The following is a 21,455-nucleotide window of genomic DNA, read 5'->3' on the forward strand; positions in this document are numbered from 1 at the left end:
GAATACAGATTGGCAGGAACTGACATCAGTCTTCTGGTAAGCTGTGGTATGGTACCAGTAAAACCCATCAAGAAGAAAAATATACTTAAAATGACATTTTTATGTTAAGCAGCCAAAAATAGAGGCAGAGGCAGGGAAGTCAGCTCACTGCACTAGAAAGCACTTGATGGTTGGCAGACTGAATTCCTTAATGACATTCTTATTAAGTCTTTGCTGCCAAATGCTGTTTGCTTTTGCTGTCAGAACTGTCTACATTAATAATGAATAACTGCTTGGAAGCTGCTTACATAAAGCATTGTTTTCATGTCACTGCCATAGCATCTCTGGGCAGATGAGAGAGCACCTTGTGAATGAGTTCACTGAACACTCCTTTTTAATGCATGTGGGCTGGGACAGTGTTTCTATGGACACAGACACATTGGTCTAGACTACAGCATCTCGGGGATGAAGACCTCCAGATGTATATTGTTAACCTGTGTGCTCTGATATCATCTTTTTGCTACATTTACAGCTGAGTTAACTCTGCTGTGAAGACACACTACTAGCAGTAGTTATGAGAGTAGTGAACTGGGAGACCCCCCAGACAAATACAAATAGACTAATTGTGCCAATTCCGTAGTGTAATCACAGCCCCAGAGGTAGAAGCCTCTTGGCAGATGGGGAAGGGTTGCAAATGAGCTTGCTGGGTAGTCTTGTAAAATCCTGCAAAAATTACACTGTTTGCAGAACAAATAAAGCAAAGGAAGATGTCTCTTTCCTTCCACACACTGCCATTTCTGTCTTTCTGTTTTTTCCTTAAATGTTTTATTTCCCCCTGGCTGACACCAGCTTTGTATACAAAGCATAGAGTGCATAATTTAGAGTGGATGCCTGACAGCAAAATTTCCGCTGTGAAGCTGATTTGCTTGAAGTACTTTGTTACTGTGATGATGTGGTCTGTGTGAATTCTGGATACCGCTGGGAAGTTGCTCCAGCAAAACTCTGTGAATAATTTTGTGTATAAGTGCAATCCAATAACTGTTGATGGATCACTAATATGTCTTTTCCAGACAAGATCTGACATGGATTTTAGCCCTAGGCAGCTAAATTGTTTTTGAAAACAGCCATGAAGTCTTTTAGGAGTGAGCAGTACATAGCACATGCTAGAGTCTTTCTTCAGCTTTAAGTTTTTTAAAGTGGAAAAAAATATGCAGTGAAAAAAAATAATTTAAAGGGGAGAAAGCTCTAGGAGAAGCCTGCAAATCTCTAAAAGGCAAAAATGCCAATTCCAACATGTGGTAGTCAAGGTCATATGGAAGTTGTACAAAAAGGAAGAAAATAGCCTTGCAGGCTGGTGTAAAACCACAACTATTTATTTCTGTTCAGATATGTATCCCACACTTACTCTCCCCATCATAATGGCTCCAGTGCCACCTGCATGTTAGGTAGTTGTATTCATACAGTGTGAAGACAAGCATGACTGAAAACTACATAGAGAGAGACACAAAAAGAAGAGGTTCTCTATATACCTGCAAGCATCTTTGCATACTGTGTATAGAACAAACTTCCTCATCTGCCTGGATTTGACTTTACTGGTAAGGAGCACAGTTACACTGCTGGGGTAACTCAAATACTAGCAGAACCATATGAAAACTACAAACTGGAGTCTGATGCACATTTGCAGTTATGCCTTTTTTTTTTTTACAATGGTAAGAGGGTGTATGATCCTTTTTGCCAGCTTAGATAATTATAGGTGCCAGAACACATCCCTCAACCTTTCATAATAAGCCCAATAGTAACATTACTATAATGCTGTGAGTATATCTCCATGAGTGGGTGAGAAGGGAAGATAGAACCTTATTTCTGTCACAATTACAATGGGAAAAATTGTCAGGTATAGACAAGGTCTTTGCATGACTATTCCTTGTCGTGCAAGAGAACCTTCTTCACCTCTCAAATGCTTTTTCTTTCTTCAAGCAGGCATTGCACAATATGATACCCAGGTTACTGCTAACAAACCATGTCTGCTGCCATGAATCTCCCTGTCAGGGAGCAGCCAGGTCCAACTGTGCCATAAGGAAAAGGCAGTGGGAAATGAAGCATGATGGAGCAGGTGGCAGACAGAGGGGCCATGTCAGCAAGAGTTGCGTTCCACAGTACCTGAGTGAGGTAATCAGAGACGGTCTGGTGATTACTCAACCTAGGCTGAGAGTTCAGATCACCAGACAAGTTCATAAAGACAAATCAGGCTGATCAAGTAATGAAGTCAAGCCAATATGTTAAGATCAGGGTCTGGATTAACAGTGTCCAAGGCTGGGGATGGCATGGCTGTGACATAACTGCAAGATAGCTCAGGTGGGGACAAGACCAATGGCCTCAGCCTAAAAACAACCCTGAATGGACCATTAGACAAGGCATCTTCCAGCTTTTTCCTCACAAGAGCTCTTTCCAATCAGTCAGCCTCGAACATAGAGAGAGAAGCCCATGGCACCAAACTCAGGTAGGCAAACTCTCAGGAGTGGAATGTGCTGATTCCCTCCAGACTTCCAACATTAGCACTCAGTATGGGTTCCCTTTCTAAATGTTGATTATCTCTTGGAAGAAATGAGAACAGAGCTCAAGTGGAATTATGCATTTTTAGAAAGACCGTACTATCCTTTAAGAGCAAATCTGAGTGTTTGCTCTATGGTCAAAAAAAGATGTGGCTGTAAGAAGACTTGTAAATCACACAGGATACTCAGTCAAAGAAAAATGGAAAAATAAACTGCCATCTGGCTGTGTTTAAAAATGGACAGAGACTGTTGTATTTTAGGTGACATCCATCCTATTTCTCAGTGACAGATGGAAAAAGAATATATATTCACACAATCAAACCCAGACAAGTCTTTATTCTTGGTGTTGAAACCAAGCAGACTCCTTGTCAATGAAAAACATTGAATCAGAATGTGATACTATAGTTAGCTAGCTAGCTAGCTGAGTATGTTTAATAGGAATAAAGAATAACAGCTAACTATCAAATTAATTTAGATTGAAAAATCAGTGAAAGACTGAGAAAAGAGCCATGTTATGAAGTTCTTTATAAAATCCCCATGAAATGATAAAGTAGGCATTCCTCGACACTTACAGAGACCACCTTTATTATTTAAAATAGTGATTTTGCTAGCTCTTGTGCAACCACTCCCACCCGCATCCCCAGGTTATTTTAGGTTGCTCCACTGTTTTCCTTTTTTGTTATCAAATAAGTGGAAAGATAGTTCTGATCTAGTCCCATGGTGATAACCAAGAGAGGGACAGCCAGAATGAAGGATGTTCAAAAGACCTAGCTCTTGTGGGAACCTGGTAGGCATTTTGAGCTAAGAGTTCATAAAGGACTCAATCACCTAAAAATTGAATCCTACAATTGTCTAATACTTAGACATTTGAACCCAAAATTGAAGCTGTACCCCTGTGCCTTCAGTTCTTTTCATAATGTATGAGGAGAATCAGTCAGGCCAGGGTAAAAGCTATGCAAACAATGAACTACAAAGTGGCTCCTGTGATCCTGGCTTTAGGTAAGCTGTGCTCCCCCTAGATTCAGAACTTCATGGAGTTCCCTTATATTACACTGACCATTTTGCTATAATGCTGTTGATTGGGTGAAGATTCCACTCACCTTTTTCAAGTTAGATGCCATTAGCTCCTGCAACACAGTTATTGCAGTTACAGCTGAAGTGGGTTCACGAAGAATTTAACACAGTTGCAAGACATGCTTATACATGAATTTCAGATGTAGCATTTAGGAATCAGGATACAACTATCATTTAGAAAACACATTTTTTTCAGTGGAAAGTACAGAAGACTAGGTGTTTCTGGAATTCATGTTTGGTAGTGGAATTAATGTTTTAAGGTTTATTTTGAACAACAGGGAGAGGTTTGCACAGAAGTGATACAGTTTTCCTTAGAAGAGCCTGACAAGATTCTGCTTCAACATTCATGGATCCTTTGTTATCAATCGCCCAATCCAGTTCAGTTTGAGACCTACGCTGCATCCAAAGAAGAGCAACAAAGCTCGTGAAGGGTCTAGAACACAAGTCCTATGATAAGCAGCTGAGAGAACTGCAGTTATTTATCCTGAAGAAAAGGCAGCTGACTAGAGATGATAACGCTGGCTAAGCTACCCAAAAGAAGGCTGTTGCAAGGTGGAGCTCGGTCTCCTTGTTGTCAAGACAAACTGGCCTCAAGTTTAGCCACGGGATGTTTAGATTGGATATTAGGAAAAATTTCTTCACCAAAAGAAACAAATTGGAACAGTCTGCTCAGGAAAGTGGTGGAATTACCATTTTTGGAAGTGTTCAAAAAATATGAGGTTGTGGCACTTTAGGGGCATGGTTTAGTGGTGGACTTGGCATGGTTAGGTTTATGATTGGACTTGATATCTTAAGGGTCTTTTCCAACCTAAGTGATTCTATAATTCTATGATAGGGTCATTAAACATGTGGCTTAACATTGTGTGTACAGTAAATCCCTTAGTGATTCATGCTTTTGAAATTTTCTGTCCTTGCTTTTAACTTGTACCTCAAGGAGTTTGCCTGGTTTCAGGTATACGGCTTTTTAAGGACTTGTCAGGGACCCACATTCATAAAGACATGTTTTGTATGTGAGCTCCCATTAAATTCACAGGGAGTAGTAGGACTGTTAAAAACTATATTTTGGAAGAGGGGTAACATATTGACATATATTGAATATTGAAGTCTGACTGAGTAGCAACCCCTTATCTCCTCTCTTCCGTCTCCCTGAGCTAGCTTGCTCCTGTAGGATTGGACTGACACAGTACTACATCAATAAAAAATTATTCTTCTTTCCAAACCAATCAGAGAGTAGGTAGATCATCATTTCTTAATTTTATTGGATTGAAGAATAATTATATAACTATATGATCACTTCTGCTGATGGAAGAGGTTTTAAATAACATTTCTCTAGGCTTTATTTGGATGGTCAGATGATAATTACACTATTTCCATTTCTAAATTATTGCCAGAGGAGGCTTAGCTATCACGATCTGGCAGAGACCAACACCTCATCAGGCTCAAGAGGCAATTAAACTACTCAAGTCTAAAAAAAATGCAGGCATGAACACTATTTTCAGTGTCTTGAATTAATTGTTCTAAGGGCTTTACTTACTTTGTTGGAATTTTCACAACTATAAACTGGGATGATTATTTGCATGATGCTAATGAAAGTACTATATACATCAAAGATATGAAAAAATCCCCTAACTGCCACATTTTTAGTAATTGATTTCCAATAATAAGCCTGTGCAGGTTCGAGGCAAAGTATTTCAATGGGTAAATCAAAGAGGTGTGCTCTAGACTGAGTGCTTGCTCTGGCTTTACTTCAGGGATCCATAAATTCTGCATGGGTTGTTTCACTACATTCAGGGTTCTACTTTTCCACACTGCTCAGGAGTACAAAAAAAATGCCTCTTTGAGGAAGGAAGTGTCTGGGTGTTCAGGGGAAAATTAATGTATGAAAAGCTGAAGAGTAAAAACATAAAAACCATCTCAAGCAGAAGCAATACCCAGTCACAGGCTCACTACTGAAAGTAGTATTTTGCAGACAAAATTGAAAACAAAAATTGGAAAGTATAAAAAATTATTGCACTAAAACACTTCCTAGTATTGTCTCCCTCTTCTTTCAGTCTGCATTTTTCCTCTTCATTGAAATGAATATCAATGACCTTCTGAGTTTCCAGGCCAAATGAACCAACAGCCAGACACTGTAGCTATGTCTACAATGCATGTCTGTGTACAAAGCCCGGCTGGAAAGCCCCACTAAAGACTACAGAGCATGCTTTTGCAGTCTCTTGGTGGCCGTCACATCGATTTCTCACACCCTTCCAGAGCCCTTCTTCACTCACTTGTTTGCATATGTGTACTGGTTTGGGCTGGAACAGAGTTAATTTTCGTCATAGCAGTTCATGCAGTGCTGTGTTTCAGATTTGTGACCAAAAGAATATTGATAATTCAGGAATGTTTTAGCTATTGCTGAGCAGTACTTGCAGAGTCTCTGCCTCTCACTCCAGCACAGCAGTGAGGTGGCTGGAAGTGTGCAAGGATTTGAGAGGGGGCATGGTCCAGACATCTGACCCCAATTCACCAGGGAGATATCACAGATCATATGATGTGCTCAGCAATAAAAGCTGGAGGAAGAAGAGGAAAGAAGGAATAATTGGAGTCACGGTATCTATCATCCCAAGTAATTACTGCTGTGATGGAACCTGGCTTTCCTGAAGATGGCTGAACACCTGCCTAATCATAGGAAATGCTGAATGAATTCCTTACTTTGCTTTGCTTATGCACAGCTTTTTCTTTACCCATTGAAGAGTCTTTATCTCAACCTACAAGTTTTTCCACTCTTATTTTTCTGACTCTCTCCACTTCCCACAGGCAGGAGGTGAGGGGTGAGGGGGGTGCAGTGAGGGAACAGCTGCATGGGGCTGAGCTACCTCCAGTGGTTAACCCACAACACTGCACTACCTCTGCATCTCTTTCTTACATAAAGTGTCTTCCTTTTTACTCACTTTGTCCAACATCTTAGCTTCATTTTATGTAGGGAAGATGAAAATCTATGTGAGGTGCACATGTCTCTGGACTACTGCCATTCCCTACCGTTTGACTATGGTGTCCCTAGGACTAGCACTTGGCAGTGCTCTCCATGTGGAGCTGTGAGCATTTGAACCCACAGGAGTCAGCTCTGGCAGTGGAACATACTAGATGGCACAGGAAATCTGTGACACACAAAGATTTTTGTGCTGTTGTAACAGCAGCTGCACTCTCATGATGCTTTTATGTGTGGTCTGAGACCAAAAGAGTGAGTAACATCAGGAAATTGGTACTAGGGTGTCCTTCAGCTCCAACTGAAGGACAATAGTCCTACAGACAGCATCTTCACTAATTGCAGGATGCAATATAGACAGTGACTAACTATAGCTAAAAAGAGAGGGTTTTTTGCTCCTGGTAATAAACAGTATCTATTTCCCAAAGTGCCTGACCATGCTGAAGGGCATCAGAGGTCCTTAATAGCTGGAGTTTCAATACAGTTTTTGTTTGGGCACAGCTATTTCATTCAGCAATCACACAGAGTACCTTAGCCCATAATGTATGAGCAAAGCCTTTACTAAAGCTAGATGAATGTGAAGGGTGGCACATCTAAGAGTATTCCAGATTTTATAGTCTCACAGATTAATTTAGGTGCTATAAACCTTAAGTCTACCTGTCTGTAAACACTGAAATAAATTATAAAGGTAGTCAGAAATGTCTTGTTGGAACTTCTGCAGAAGAGCACATTAATTTCTAGGATAAGATTCCTGATGTGATATTTCAGTATAGTAATTTTCTTTTGAAAACAAAAATGGAAAGCAATGCCTTCCACATGCATTTTGTTCTGAAATGTCCACTGACATGTGACAAAACCATTCAGAAGACAAATGAATGGCCTGATAGATGGAATACAAAACTGGTTTTACTTGCACTTGTTCTCCAGTTGGCTGGGTTTAGCAAATGAAGGCTGTATAAGAGGCATGAGCAATTGGAGTCTCTACAGCCACGTACATTTTGGGTGAGAGTGGGTAGACTGAGCCAAGGCATGCCACACAACTGCCACTCATGTGGATGACAGCCTTCATTCTCTCCTCATACAACTTTTCTGTAAATGCTACAGAGTACTGGGTGTGGGAAGAAAAAAGGATCAGAAATCTACTTCAGATTGTTATTGTCTGGCATTGTTCTCAAAATTCTTGAGAGAAAAATGGATAATAAAACCTTTTATTTCCAGATATTTGGGCACAGTTTCTTAGTTTCAACAGATTACTTTCTTTTCCTTTCCTCCTTTCCATAATACTTTCCACCTTCTCCTGTAGATTTCTCTTCTCCTGGGGCCCCATTTATGTCTCCCACAAAGCTGTAACTGTGGGCTTTGCTATTAAGTTTTGTTACAGGAATTAAAAATTTCAGGAACAGAAAAGCCAATTAACCCTGGCCTCCAAAGAATTTGTGGTTTTTGACTGGATTGTTTTGTATCTAAAAAATTGTGAGCTGTGATTGAAACTTTCACAGTCAAAGTGTTCATGTCTTTCTCCTGTGTGGACTCTTTGCTGCTTAATAAGACTTAAGCATAACCTATACTTTTTCCATCTGCCTACCCCCAATAAATGTATAGGGAAATTAACATCTCTAAGACCTACACTATTTCAGATGTAATGAGCCAGTGATTAAAAAATTACTGAGGGACCAGAGAGACAGGAGGGCAGTGAGAAAGACATAAAGAGACACAGGAATGTCTACATACATTTTTACAAGTATGTACCATGTCTGAAAAAATCACAGCCATCACCAAAACAGACAGTCAGGTAAAATGTACACTAACAGATCATTTTACTGGTATTGCTTAATTCTATTCAGGGTACTAGCTTAGTTATCCTAGCAAGAGAGTAATTTTTTTTCAATATATGTTATGCAGGCACATTTGCACTATTTGGAAGTGAATCTGGTACAACTAGGTTGGGAAACTTTTTGCAGGTACAGTAGACAAGCTTCTGCAACACATATTTATTGAAATTGCTAATAACTTGAATCAACATAATGATTTTCCTTTTAACATGTACTAGAGTTTGAGATCCTTTCCCTACCTTGTTGGCCTATCACATGTACATAGAAGAAAGGTTTCTAAACCTTTTGATCTACAGCCTCTCCCTGACTTCAGATGTAAATCTCCTTACAATAGGATTACTTTTTTTCAGAACCTTTGGAGAATGCTCCAAAGTAGTCCAAATGTTGAAACTTCAGGATCTTCCCAAATGTAGTTCAGGTGTACATTCCAGCTTTGTCTTCATTGCATTCATTCTTCTGTTCATGAGTCACCTTCCATAGCCAAAAGCAGAAGGTTGCGAGAGCCAGTAAGGTCATATGCTTAGTCCAGGCCAGGCCTAATCAATTTAGCTTAAGTGCTGAGTGTTAAGCCTACGATAAATGTAAACTTGCTTCTTTATAAAACATTCCCATGGTAACATTTGCATAACATGAAATGATAAATTTCTGATAATTATTTTTGATCTAATAATGAAAATGCTGGATGCATTAGACCTTCACTGTCTTTCCCGGGTTGCTTTTAATAAGCACTGCAGCAATAAATCTTCAGTCCCAGTGAGAGGCACAAGATAAAAGGGTCATATTTTTTTCTATGAATAAGTGTCATACTCAAAAGCTCACATTGCTTTTAGATGATTTGGGAATCTACAGGTTTGCTTTCACCAGCAGTGAATTTATACTCTGTATAATAAGAAAATTCAAGGGTTCTTTTGCATGATTTGGCCAGTTAGTTGTTGGGATGCAAAACAATTTCCAAATTCATTTAACTGGTGTTCACAGGAGGAATTTACTATTTATGTAAGACCATAATTTAACTTTGGAAGGCAGCAATGAAAGTTTATTTTGCTAAATCTCAGTAGCTACTGGAAAATCTACCTGGAAATTCCTAATCCTCCTTACTTCAAAAGAGGATCCTTACTTTCTCAAAAGAAAAATTTGATACTGTATATTACCTTGACCATAGGCTATAATTCAAAAGCTTGTAATTCCAAACAAGAGTAAGTTTACACACAAGGTGGATCATTAGTGTCTTTACTCACATTAATATTTCTATTGAGATAACTAACACACATTTATACAATGGTAGGCACTTGCCTGCTTTTGTATCTATTCATCTGTATACTGGAAAAGAACAAAAGCTCATATTTAAATAAAAAAGTGGATCTGTGCTTTTGTCTGTTTTGTAAAAACCAGATCACAAAATGGTTGAGTTTGGCAGACACTTGTGGTGGTCATTTGGTCCAATCCTTCTGCCTAAGCAGGGTCACCTACAGCCAGTTGCCTAGGTCCATATCCAGATGGCTTTTGAGTATCTCCAGGGCAACCTGTGCCAGTGCTCAGTCACTCTTACAGTACAAAAGTGTTTATTGATGTTCAAGAGGGAACCTACTGGTTTTCAATTTGTGTCCACTGTCTCTGGTCTTGTCAATGGGCACCAATGAAAAGAGACCAGCTCCATCTTCTTTATACCTTCCCTTCAGGTATTTGTACACATGGATGAGATCCCTCCTGAACCTTCTCTTCTCCAGTCTGCAAAGTCCTAGCTCTTTCAGCTTTTCCTCATATGAGAGATGCTCCAGCCCATTAATCATCTTATTAGCTATTCACTGTGCTCTGTCCAGTATATCCACGCCTCTCTTGTGATGGGGAGCCCACAACTGGACCCAATACTCCAGATGTGGCCTCACCAGTGCTGAGCAGAGGAGGAAGCTCACTTCCCTTGATCTGCTGGTAGCACTCCTACTAATGCAGCCCAAGATAGCATTACCTGCCTTCTCCATATGGGCACATGGCTGGCTCATGCTCAACTTGGTCTACCAGGACCTCCAGCTGGTTGGTCCCCCACCTGTATGGATGCCTGGAGCTGTTCCTCCCCAGATGCAGGCCTTTGCGCTCTCCTTGTTGAACTTTGTGAGGTTCCTGTCAGCCCATTTCTCCAGTCAGGGTTTCTCTGGATGGCTAAAGTAAACAATAAATAACGGCAGAGGAATCGGACACCACACACAGATCATTGTGATCAAGTGAATACCAACTTTATTACACACTACACACGGTTTATATAGGGCTAAAGCTACATTCGATTGGCTAAATTGAACCTCACACCACCTAATTGCAAATGCCCTTTGGTTATAAAGCATATCTCACAAGTCCAATGTTTATATGAATTTATCCCAGATGTTTTCAGGAACATCTCCGGTGTGCTGTGAGAAACCTAAGAAGTTCTCATGAGAAACATCTGGGGAGTTGCTAACTCCTCCAATGGTCTGGTGCAGCTGCGACTTTGTTTATTCTTAGCTGTTTTCAGTCTCACAGGGTCTTATATAGATCAGAATTGCTCACTCTTGATCAACAGATGGCAGCACAGCCTCTGGCATATCAGTTTCACCTTCTCATTTGGTGTCATCTGCAAATACGCCCCATCACTCAGATGAGCCTGATTCATGAGGCTCTTCTCTTTGCAGCTGTCTTAGATCCCTCTTCATGAGGCCATGGACTATCATACCTATGGACTACATAAACTAAAGAATGCTTTGTGTTACATTTCCAGAAATGTGTGAGTGTATATGTTCTCTCTGTCATGCACCTAACTTCTCTGATACTACATCTAGGGAAACTTGTGAAGGAGTAATAGGAATTTTTGCACTCCAAATATAATTCAACAGGGCTGTGATACAGACACTTCTCAGCAATGTCTTTCTATAAATTCAACTGTACAAGTTCTGTAACACCTTTAATGACCTCATTTACTTTCAGCTTTTTTGACAGTATGAGAATAGTTGAACAGCACTAAGACCTTCCTTGCCTCAAGGGGTAAACACCAATAGAGACATCTAGACTGCAGAGTAGATGTGATCTCCAGCATCTTGCAGTCCTGCTCCTTCAGTTACTAAGCATCAGCTCCTTGTTCCCAACTAACACAATAGTCCTCACATTGCTGTAACACAGAAACTCTGTCACTGAGATGTTTTGTAAACCATATGCCTGAGGTGTTCATGAGGAAAGCAGAGGCAGACCTTTCATGTAGTATACCACTAAAATGCCTAAAGTCACATCCAGCCAGCATTCCTTCAAGTAAAGATGCAAAAGGAAAATGGTTTCCCTGTTCCTGGCAGTGGGCAGCACAGACTTCCAGCATAAGCCCCAAGTGGCTTTTCTTAACAAAGAGTAACCCTCAGCTACTACATCACATATATATTACATGCATATACATCCCTAGCACACACTAAGGTAGGTTTATTCTTGTTCACTTTCTGGGCCAGTGATTTAAATGGAAACAGGGGCATACAGTTTTGACTGCTCTATATTATCATACAAAGAAGTCATGGGCTTCTTCAGTAATAATTCCAGCACGATCTGGGCTAAATCCAACACAAAATGGATGCATTCAAAGTCATTACTTCCCAAGTGCTCTATGGTAGAGCAAATTAATAAGCTCCAAAGGGCTTGGAAAATCATGAAATGTAAAACAGCAGTGAACAAGTAACTTGCTGACCCAGCCTAATAAACCAGCTTCTTCAATGGGTGATAAAAGAACCTTGAGGAACAGTGGTTTTAACAGCTCAGGAGTTTTTATAGTCACTAATTTAGCCACTCTCTGCAATTTCATTGTGACCCGACTACCAGAGGATCTTGCATATGGCCTTCTGCACTTTCAGAATAGATAGAACACCTTAAAATCTTTTTCCAACTTTGAAAATGTACAAGGCTGCCTTCAGTTAACTCAGAGGAAAAATGCATCATGAAGAACAAGTATTCTGTATAGATAATGCTCCCAGTCACTTTAGGAATGTTGTTTGACCTTTTTTTTAACCTAGTCAGTATATCAGTTTCAAGCTTGCAGTCTGAAGCAACTTTTCTGAGTAGTTGCGTCTCTGGTTTCTGTGTGCTTGCTGTAAAAAAGAGCCTTGACTTTTACAGAATGAAATCTTGGGACTACTCCCACATGAACAAAACTGATTAACAAAACAGTTAGACTGCACTGTAGTTTGAAATACAATTATTCCCTTATATGTTGTAAATTATTCTTAGCAAATAACTGTCTAAATCATTAAATGATTCACCTAATTTCTACAAATCTGTGTTTAATAAGTCATTTTCATATTATGCTTTGACAACTGATTGTTTGCTTGCATTCACTGAATGATCTCTCTCTTAATTTGTATGTTCTCAGTGGCTGGGATTGTCTCAATTCTGTGCTCATATAATACTTAGGACTGTTGTGATCAAATTCTATTTGAAACTGTTTATTGCCATCACCATCCAAATAATAAATAATAACTGTCTGAAGCACTTAGCAGCTTTCTTTTCCTTTTGAGATGTTAAAAGAATTGACTCTGTTCCCATCACTGCATGTTCTCTTTTCATTAGCCTTTATAAAAACCACACAAACCCTCAAACTTTCCCTGAAAAGAAGCACTGCTAGTTCCCTTCCCTGCTATGATCTATGGTTAAAAGTAGAACTAACAAAAAAAAAGAATCACATTCCAATCTTTCCTTTAAAAAATCCAGAGTCATGAATGCCATTAGTTTTTCAAGACTGTCTAAGGCTTTGTATGACTGAGTCAGTGTGACTGCACAGAATCATGTGACTGCACAAAATCATCTGTAGAATTTTTTAGAGGAAGATAAGGATACCAGAACAACTCCTCCCAGGTAAGCATCACTAGCTGTAAGATGCATCTGAATGGTGAGGAGGGGTATAAATAGCTGTGCAACTCTCTGTTTCTTTCTTGGCTACATTCAGCCTGAACTAACTTAGAGAGCAAAGTTACACGAGATTACAGTAGTGTGGTAGTAATGGCTTGGGTTTATTTTTGAATTTTTTCAGTGCCTTGTAATTCATTCCATTGTCTCTTACACAGTAGTTCTCTCTATTCAGGTCTCAGTGTCCACACCCCACTTCTGTCTCCCAGATCATATGGGGGTATGTCTTCTCTTGCAGAAATACGACAGGAACAGAAAGCCAAGATTTCCCTGTATTTCCAGATGGTAGATGAGTCTCCTCATGTGGCATCATGTGGAAATTCTGCAAATTGTAGCATGTAGGATGCTGAGGGCGGGTGGAGGATGTTAATGTAATTCTGGAACAACAGCAATGTAATTGCACAGTTTTGATCTGATATCAAGGAAAAGTACATTGCAGAGGTGCTGTGTAGTCTAAGTTCATTCTGGTTGTTCGGGCACATTCACATTTTTAATCATTATAAAAAGTGATTTAAAAGCCCATCATTTAAAAAATCCCATCTTTTTACAGGCTGTGGTTTAATGAAGAAAACAAAAAAAATGCTCTCCTAAAGCATTTTGAGAACTAACGTTTAAAACTGCAGTACAAGAGACTGCACATATTACCTGCAAACCATACCAGTGAAGATTGCCATTAGCTGAGGCCTTGCAATCAGCTGAAGATAATGACCTGAAGGCAGATACCTGACACCTGATTTACAGTGCTCTGAATGTCAGCACTGAAAACTGTATAATCCCTCTGTCTTTCTCCTGGCACGTTCAGCAGCCACTGTATACTAGAACCTCTGCTATTGGTGACAGTCCTTGACACAAGGTTGTGAATGTGACCACATGTTTCCTGAAATGTGTCCCTGCTGCTGGCCGTCCTGGCTCTGAAGAACTTTATAGTACTTATAAGGTGCATGTCTGTAGTTATAGATGAGATATGACAAACTTCGCTCACCTCCCTGCAGTTACATTAGATATGTTCAGTCTCACTTGGGGAGTGACATGGACACAGCTGGCCCTGGTGTCACACATGACAAACAGCTGGTCCTGTGGAGATCTTGGTAGGACTGCGTCCCATGGAGTTCAAATCTCCTCCACCATGGCATTCCATAATGCAGCCTGCTTCTTTGCTCTCCTTTTCCCATCTTCATGGACTTCAGCCTGTCTCAACATGTTTCTGCAGCAAAACTGGCCTGAACCCTGAGCAAGATGCCGAGCAAGATGCCTTATGCCGGCAGGTTGATAAAGTCACAGATTGCACAGCTTAGGGCAGGGCAACTGTTAAAAACATCTTGCCTTCCCCTAAAGGCTTGTGGATTTGGTATGGTGCATATGGATACCATTATGGAAAATCCTGACTGAAAACAATGGGAGTGTGTGGTGCAGGAAGGGAAAGATACTCCTGTAATATTCTCAAACTTTCATGCAGCACTGTTCAGCTGGAGCTTTTTGATGGCCAAATTTGCTGCTGGTATAAAACTCTGTTACTTTCTGAGTGATTGCTAAACAGATTAATCTGGTGCTAGATTATGTTCTAAAAGGTGGTGCGGTATTCCTTTTACTCCACGTATCTATAAGCAGTGGAATTGATGGGAAAGTTAATATATCAAACACAGATCAAAGGAAACAAAAGTCAAGAGGAAAGGAGTGGCCTTATAATCAGAGCCTAGGGTTAGGATTTAGGAAATCTCCATTTTCAAGACTTCCTGAATAAAGTCACTTGCTTCTGTGGGCCACAGGGGAATATTCTTAATCACTCTGCACAGCATCTTACTGCACTTACCCTTATGAGACTCACATTTATTTTGTTGACTTCACTTCTTGCAATAAGAAGGAGTTAATTCTTGTTAACTTCATGGGCCTCTGTTTGACTGAGGTCATAAATTTCTTTGGTGTAAACATGTTGCATTTCTATACTGAAATTAAATGATTGACTTAATTTAATTCAAGAGCACTTGCTCTCATAGTCTTCTGAGAGAAAGAATATTCCTTAGAAACTGTGTGGAGGTCATACTACACAGGGAAGTCAGGTTGTGGAAGGACATTTCTCTTCAGATTAAGTGAGTGTATTTACTGGCAGGAGAATGTCATTTGACACATGAAGGAGGTGCCTACCATTCCAGGCAAATACCAATCTGCAGTTTGCAACAGGCCACAAGGACTTCGGATAGAAGCTGCAGTAAAATTGTAAGCCATTTTAAAGTAATGGCAATCTTGTTATCCTAAACAGAGGCAAATTCATAAACTATTACTTTAGGAGGGGAAAAAATTCCTCACATTTTTCATTTGCTGAATCACAGAATGGGCAAGGTTAAAAGGGACCAGAATGAATCATTGGGTTCAAGCATCCTGCTCAAGAAGAGGTGTCCTGGAGCACATTGAGGGGAGTCCCCATTGCAGTTTCAATTTCCTCTTGAGGGGAAGAGGGGGAGCAGGCACTGATCTCTTTTCTGTGGTGACCAGTGACAGGACCTGAGGGAATGGCCTGAAGTTGTGTCAGGGGAGGTTTAGGTTGGATATTAGGAAAAGGTTCTTCCTCCAGAGGGTGGTTGACACTGGAACAGGCTCCCCAGGGAAGGGGTCCCAGCACCAAACCCAACAGAAGTGTTTGGACAAGACCCTGGGGCACATGGTGTGACTCCATGGGATGGGCCTGTGCGGGGCCAAGAGCTGGACTCAATGATCCTTTTGTGTCCCTTCCAATTTGGAATATTCTGGGATTCTGTCATTGTGCAGAACTGCGTCCAGATGGTTCTTCTCACCATTCCAAAACCTGCGTATATTGAATGCACATTTGGGACGAGGCAAATGGTGCTTTCAAAAGACAGGACATTGAAGGAATCAGCGTGACACACATTTTATCTATGTGTGTGCCCCCATCTGTCTGCCCATCTGTCCGCCACAGTAGGACCCCAACCAATGGCCACCACCACGACAGGTGACCCAACCTGCCGACACTGCAGGGCTGCTCATGCCAAGGGGCACACGCTGTGGGATCATAGAATCATAGAGTCGATTGGGTTGGAAAAGATCTCCGAGATCATCAAGTCCAACCCTTGGTCCAACTCCAGTCCGTTTACTAGATCAAGGCACTCAGTGCCACAGCCGATCTCAGTTTAAAGGCCTCCATGGACGATGAAACCACCTCCTCGCTGGATGCGCGCCCCCGAGCCGCCCTGGGGGCCGCGGGCGCGCCCCTTCCCCGCGGGCACGCGCTGCGGGAGGCGCGCCCCCGAGCCGCCCAGGCCGCGAGCGCCGCCTGGCGCGCGGGCACGGAGGCCGGGACAGGCCTGCGCATGCGCTGCAGCCGCTCCGGCTGCATCCCCGGCAGGGGAAGGAAGGGGCGGGCGGCAGAGCGGGCGCCGCTGCCGCCACTGCGCCTGCGCGGGCGGCGGGGCGGGGCCGCGGCCGGGGGGGCCGCGCTGCTGCGAGCGGTGCCGCGGGGCATGGTGAGCAAGGGGACGGTGCTGCGCCTGCTGACCGCCATCAACCGCAGGAGGATGAAGCTGCTCATGGGGCTCGCCTTCGTCGCCTACGTCGCCTGTGAGTGAGCGGGGGTGGGGGCGGGTCTGGCCCGGCCATTCATTGCCCACTGGCGGGGCGCCCCCCGTGCCCCCCGCCCGCCACGGGGTAGAAGGAGGTGGCGGCGGCGGCATCTCCATCTCCCGCGCTCCGATGCGCTGCCTGGTTGCGGGAGCGCCGCAGCGGCTCCCCACGGCTCTGGGCGGCGGGGCTGAGCGTTTCCCCCTTTCCCTGCCCTGCGGAAACTTTGCCGGGGCCGGCGGGGCCGTGCCGGGGGTCCCCTCGGCCGTGTCTGCACCGTCCCGGCCCAGGGCTCGCAGCCAGCGGGACGTAGCTCGGAACTGCTTTGGCAGCCGCTCTCAGACCGCGCTCTGTCCGCCCCGATCGCCACCTGGTAGCGGCCTGAGGTGAGCTGCCCGCAGGGAAGTTTTTCCAAGGCAGGCCTCGTGGCCGGTTTTTGTAAAATCCTCCCAAGTCCTTTGGGGGACTGAATAAGTGTTTGTTTATTAACTCGGCGCGTAGCTAGAGTCTTAAGAGCCAGGAGAGAGGCATAAAGGTATTTGAGAAAATCTTAGAATAGCCAGTGACGGGGATGCTTATGACTGCAGTTACCAGCTGTGAGTCAAATAGAGTCGGATTTAAAACGTTGCCCTGTCACTTCTCTTCCCCTTCTTGTTTTATTCTGTTGCATTTTAAATTTATTTTATTTTAGCCCGCTTTGTTGTAAGACTTAGGTCGGTTTTATGTAGACAGCATGATGCCTTTTCTGCTTAGCTAAGGAACCAGCGATTCTCTTGATTCTTCAAAGTACGTATAGGTGAGACAGTGTTGGGGATGGGAGTGCACATCAGAGTTAGGATCTTCCCTTTGCATTTGGGAGGGTGGAGAGGTACAACACAAGTAATTTTGTGAAGAAGGGGTGGCGTTTCCTACCATAGAAGCACAACACGGGAATTCCCGTTATATGTTATTGTGCTTACAGGACTGTTTAGATACTGCTGTTATTATTGAAGTGCCAGCTCTGACTTGCAGGACGGTTTGTTTGTCCAAGTGACTTCAGGTCCCGTGCATACCGACAGCTTAATATTTGTTCTTATTTTGTAAGGGTTATATGTTTTGCCAAAAATGATAATTGTCAAAACAGAAATTGCTGTAAAGATGCCGGATTTGAGCCGCAGTTGGCATGGTCATTGGGCAGTTGATTATATTCTGTGAATGGTAGTTGGTGCTTGCTTTCTAGCTTTGTGAGTAAAAGGTATCCTTAAGTCTTCTGACTGCTTGTTCTTTGGGATTCAGAAAAAAGTGGAGGAGGGGAGAGAATACAGGTCAAGGTGGCAAAAAGTAGCTTGGAAAGGGAGTTGAGTGGTGTCTGATGGGAGTGTGTTTTTTGCAAATCTAACATGTCATATTGCTGTGCTTTTCCATCTTTTGACTAAGGATCAAAAATAGTGAAATCCTTAGGTATGGCTCTGGTGTCATTAACACAGTGTGATATGCTAGCAGATGCCACTGGTCTAATAGATTCTAGACAGACTATTTTTTATTTGCTTTTCTATGAAAGTGATTATGATCCCATCCCCCTATCCTAAAAGTGTACTCCTTGCAATATTACTGAATCATCACTGTGCTCTGGTTGCAGTCAGATAATGCCAGACTAAAATAGCATAGAATCTGAGAAAACTGAGCTCCTGGTGTAGGTGGATGTGCTGGCACTTCTTCCATTCCTTCCTTCTCAAGTACTCTCCAAATGAGTAAGTGTTTTTAGGCTGTGCACTTCCTTTCCACAAATTTCCATTCAGTGCTAGTACATGAGCGATGGGATTTGGAGCACACACGATAGGGAATTGTGAACTAGAGGATAGGACTTTTGATAGTGCCATTTTGTCAGTCTGTGTGTAAAACTGAGCAAATGTGTAGGAGGTGTCTTTTAGAACAGTGTCTTATGGCATGAAAAGCTTCTGCCTTTAAATGCAAATTTGTTACAAACTTGCCTCAAGAACTTCTCTGTGTGAGTTTGCAACCTGGAGGAAGAGTCTTTTGCAGGCCGTTGAAAGGCTCTTGACTATTAAAGTCTCCAGTCACTGAGTGGCTCCCGTGGTAGTTTCACAGCACAAGGTGTTGCATGGCTAGGCTGTCTCGGGTGTCTCTGCTCCACATCTGTTTCCCACCAGCATACACCACATAGAATGACATAAATTTCAGTGTTGGGCATCAGATGAAGGAACTGCTCTGGGCTGAGATCAGCCTTTCATGTTATAACCATTTGGCAGTGTGGGTATTTGACAGCTTGAGGAGGTTGTGCACAGTGGTGAAATGGACAGCTGGGAGTGTTGTTGGCAGCGCTGTGATCAGATGCTTTGCAGTGTCTCACCTTAGGAATCTTGTTTACTTTGGTTGAAGAACCACTGTAACACGAGGTGTACAGTCACGGTTATATTAGAGATCCATAGAGTAGCATTCAGAGTTAGAAAAATCCTTACTTTACATCTCAGTTTGCATTAAAGTAATATTCGATGCCTCTTTTCTGTAAATCTAATTTATATTAATTTTAAAAAATCGTTCACTTGAAACAGTGTGCTATGTATAGTTTGTGTGCATAAAAGTAGAAATCAAAAGGATCGTGCAGCAGGCAGTTAAAAGCTGTTACAACTTAAGCACCTGTCCCCTGGAAAATCTGAAGTGAACAGAGTTTAACATTTACCTTTACCTTTTCTGTACACCTCGGGTGAAAGGGGTGATGTTGTTTCCCATCGCCCAAGTGATTAATCTGGAGGTTCTGCAGCTACCAAGCTGCCTGAATCACTCTGTAATCTCTTAAAATGCTGCTCAGTTTTGTTATAAATACTCTTCAGATTTAGCTTAGTTGACTCACTTGCAGTGCTGGCATCTTCTGTGAACATTGCATGGCTATGCTTTGCCACACACAGTGGGGAACCTTGCCCAGAGGTTGAATTTGCATTTTCCTTTTAAAGGGACAGCCTTTCACTACAACTTTCCTCTGATTTAACTGCCAGCAAGACTGCAGGAGTGCAGTGCTAACCAAAGCAGGTAGAGGGGCATGTGGAGTTGGACTGAAACAAATCCTTTCAGCCATGGGCTGCACTTACATCACACTGATGCTGTTCTGCAACCACAGCTTCAGAACATGAGGTGATTGTAAACACAAGTGAAGTGGATTTAATTGATTTTTTTGTCTGTAATGAGAAATGTAGATGGATCATAAAGGAGCAACCAATTGAATCGATAATGTTAAAAATTCTTCAGTGTCATCACAATATGAATAATTTATATGCAGGCTGATAGTTTTGTTTTTAAAAATCTTACCTGTGTGTTGGTGTATCAATTCATAAGCACCTTAACATCATTCTCTTGGACATTTTAAATGTTTATGCAGCTTTATGTGAACATTCTGACATGCTTCAGTGTGGTTGTCTTTGTAGAACTGAGACCTTATTTAAGTTGTTGGAAATACAGTGTAAAGTCTTGTAGCCAGGATTTAAAGACCAGAGCTCGTCAATCTGCATGGTTTGCTTTAATCTTGATGCTACTGTAAGTAATCTGCTCATGTCTTGATATGACAAGGGAGTTGCATGTTCTTAATGAAAAAGTTAAGAGCTCTATTTCTGGTAAAGTAGAACAGTTTTCTTTACTCGTTTGAAGATCAAATAGTTCTCAGGAAATACATCAGTAGCCTTGTTCCTTTTCCCAGGGGAAAATGGAATAGTAGGGTGCTGTCATGAGATCCAAGCTTAAGACCTCGTTTCCTTAATAAGATAAATTATAGCACAGCTACTGAAACAACTTAAAATATCAAAATAATGTGAGGGAAGTACATCCTGCAGTACAGTGGCTTGACTTCTCCCAGCATTGTTAGTTTCTATGGTTGTTATCCTCTATTTTACAAGATTAGCCATTTATTTTTGTCAGATTTCCATCAGCTAGGAAGAATGTCATATTCTCTTCTCAGAATATCAAGATGAGTCAGCTTTTCAGTTTAAATCTTACCAACTCCTCATATATTGCTTGTCTTGCATATGTTCAAAATGAAGGTTAAATGCTACTTAATGTTTTGTTTTGATAAGCTTTTACTTCCACTTTCCATAACAGAAAAGTAGCTGTCAGTTTGGTCCTGTCCTGTTGCTTCAAGCTGGCTGTCACAATGTTACTCAGCACTGATATGGAGTACCAGAAATCTTCCTTTCCCAGCTATTTGACAACAGGATGTCAGGATTGACTGGCTGTGGAAGGGTTAGAAAGGGTTGTATGTGACATCAGGCTTGCCTGCTTTTTGTGTTGGCCTGCCGTGGTTCACCAAAAATAATCAAATCCAAAACATTTGCTGGCTTCATGTCTTGCAGAGCTGCCTTTCATGTATGGGTTTATTCAGGTGACTTCACTGTCTTCAACAGGTTCCAGTTCCCTGCTCATCAGACTTCCAACTAGCTGAAGACACGTAGCTTATGAAAATTTGTTCATGCTTCAGTTGAGTTTGTCAGGAATAGATGTATTCCAACTATGCTTTGCTGGCCATCTTGTTTTAAACTAATTTGTTGGCATCCTGGAGAAATTAATACTTGCTGTTCCTATCTTATCTAGATT

The 21,455-nt window shown here is 41.9% G+C and overlaps 1 protein-coding gene across 1 annotated transcript in view; it reads left to right on the plus strand.

Moving 5' to 3' along the window:
• The first annotated feature begins 16,699 nt into the window (after window positions 1–16,699).
• UXS1 (UDP-glucuronate decarboxylase 1) overlaps window positions 16,700–21,455 on the plus strand; it is a 54,326-nt gene continuing 49,570 nt past the window's right edge. The window contains exon 1 of the mRNA XM_071576055.1: window positions 16,700–16,877. Within this exon, the coding sequence (XP_071432156.1) occupies window positions 16,781–16,877 (97 nt within the window). The 5' untranslated portion in view covers window positions 16,700–16,780. The remainder of the gene's footprint in view (window positions 16,878–21,455) is intronic.

Source organism: Pithys albifrons, chromosome 1 (genome assembly GCF_047495875.1).
Source record: "Pithys albifrons albifrons isolate INPA30051 chromosome 1, PitAlb_v1, whole genome shotgun sequence".
Taxonomy (NCBI): domain Eukaryota; kingdom Metazoa; phylum Chordata; class Aves; order Passeriformes; family Thamnophilidae; genus Pithys; species Pithys albifrons.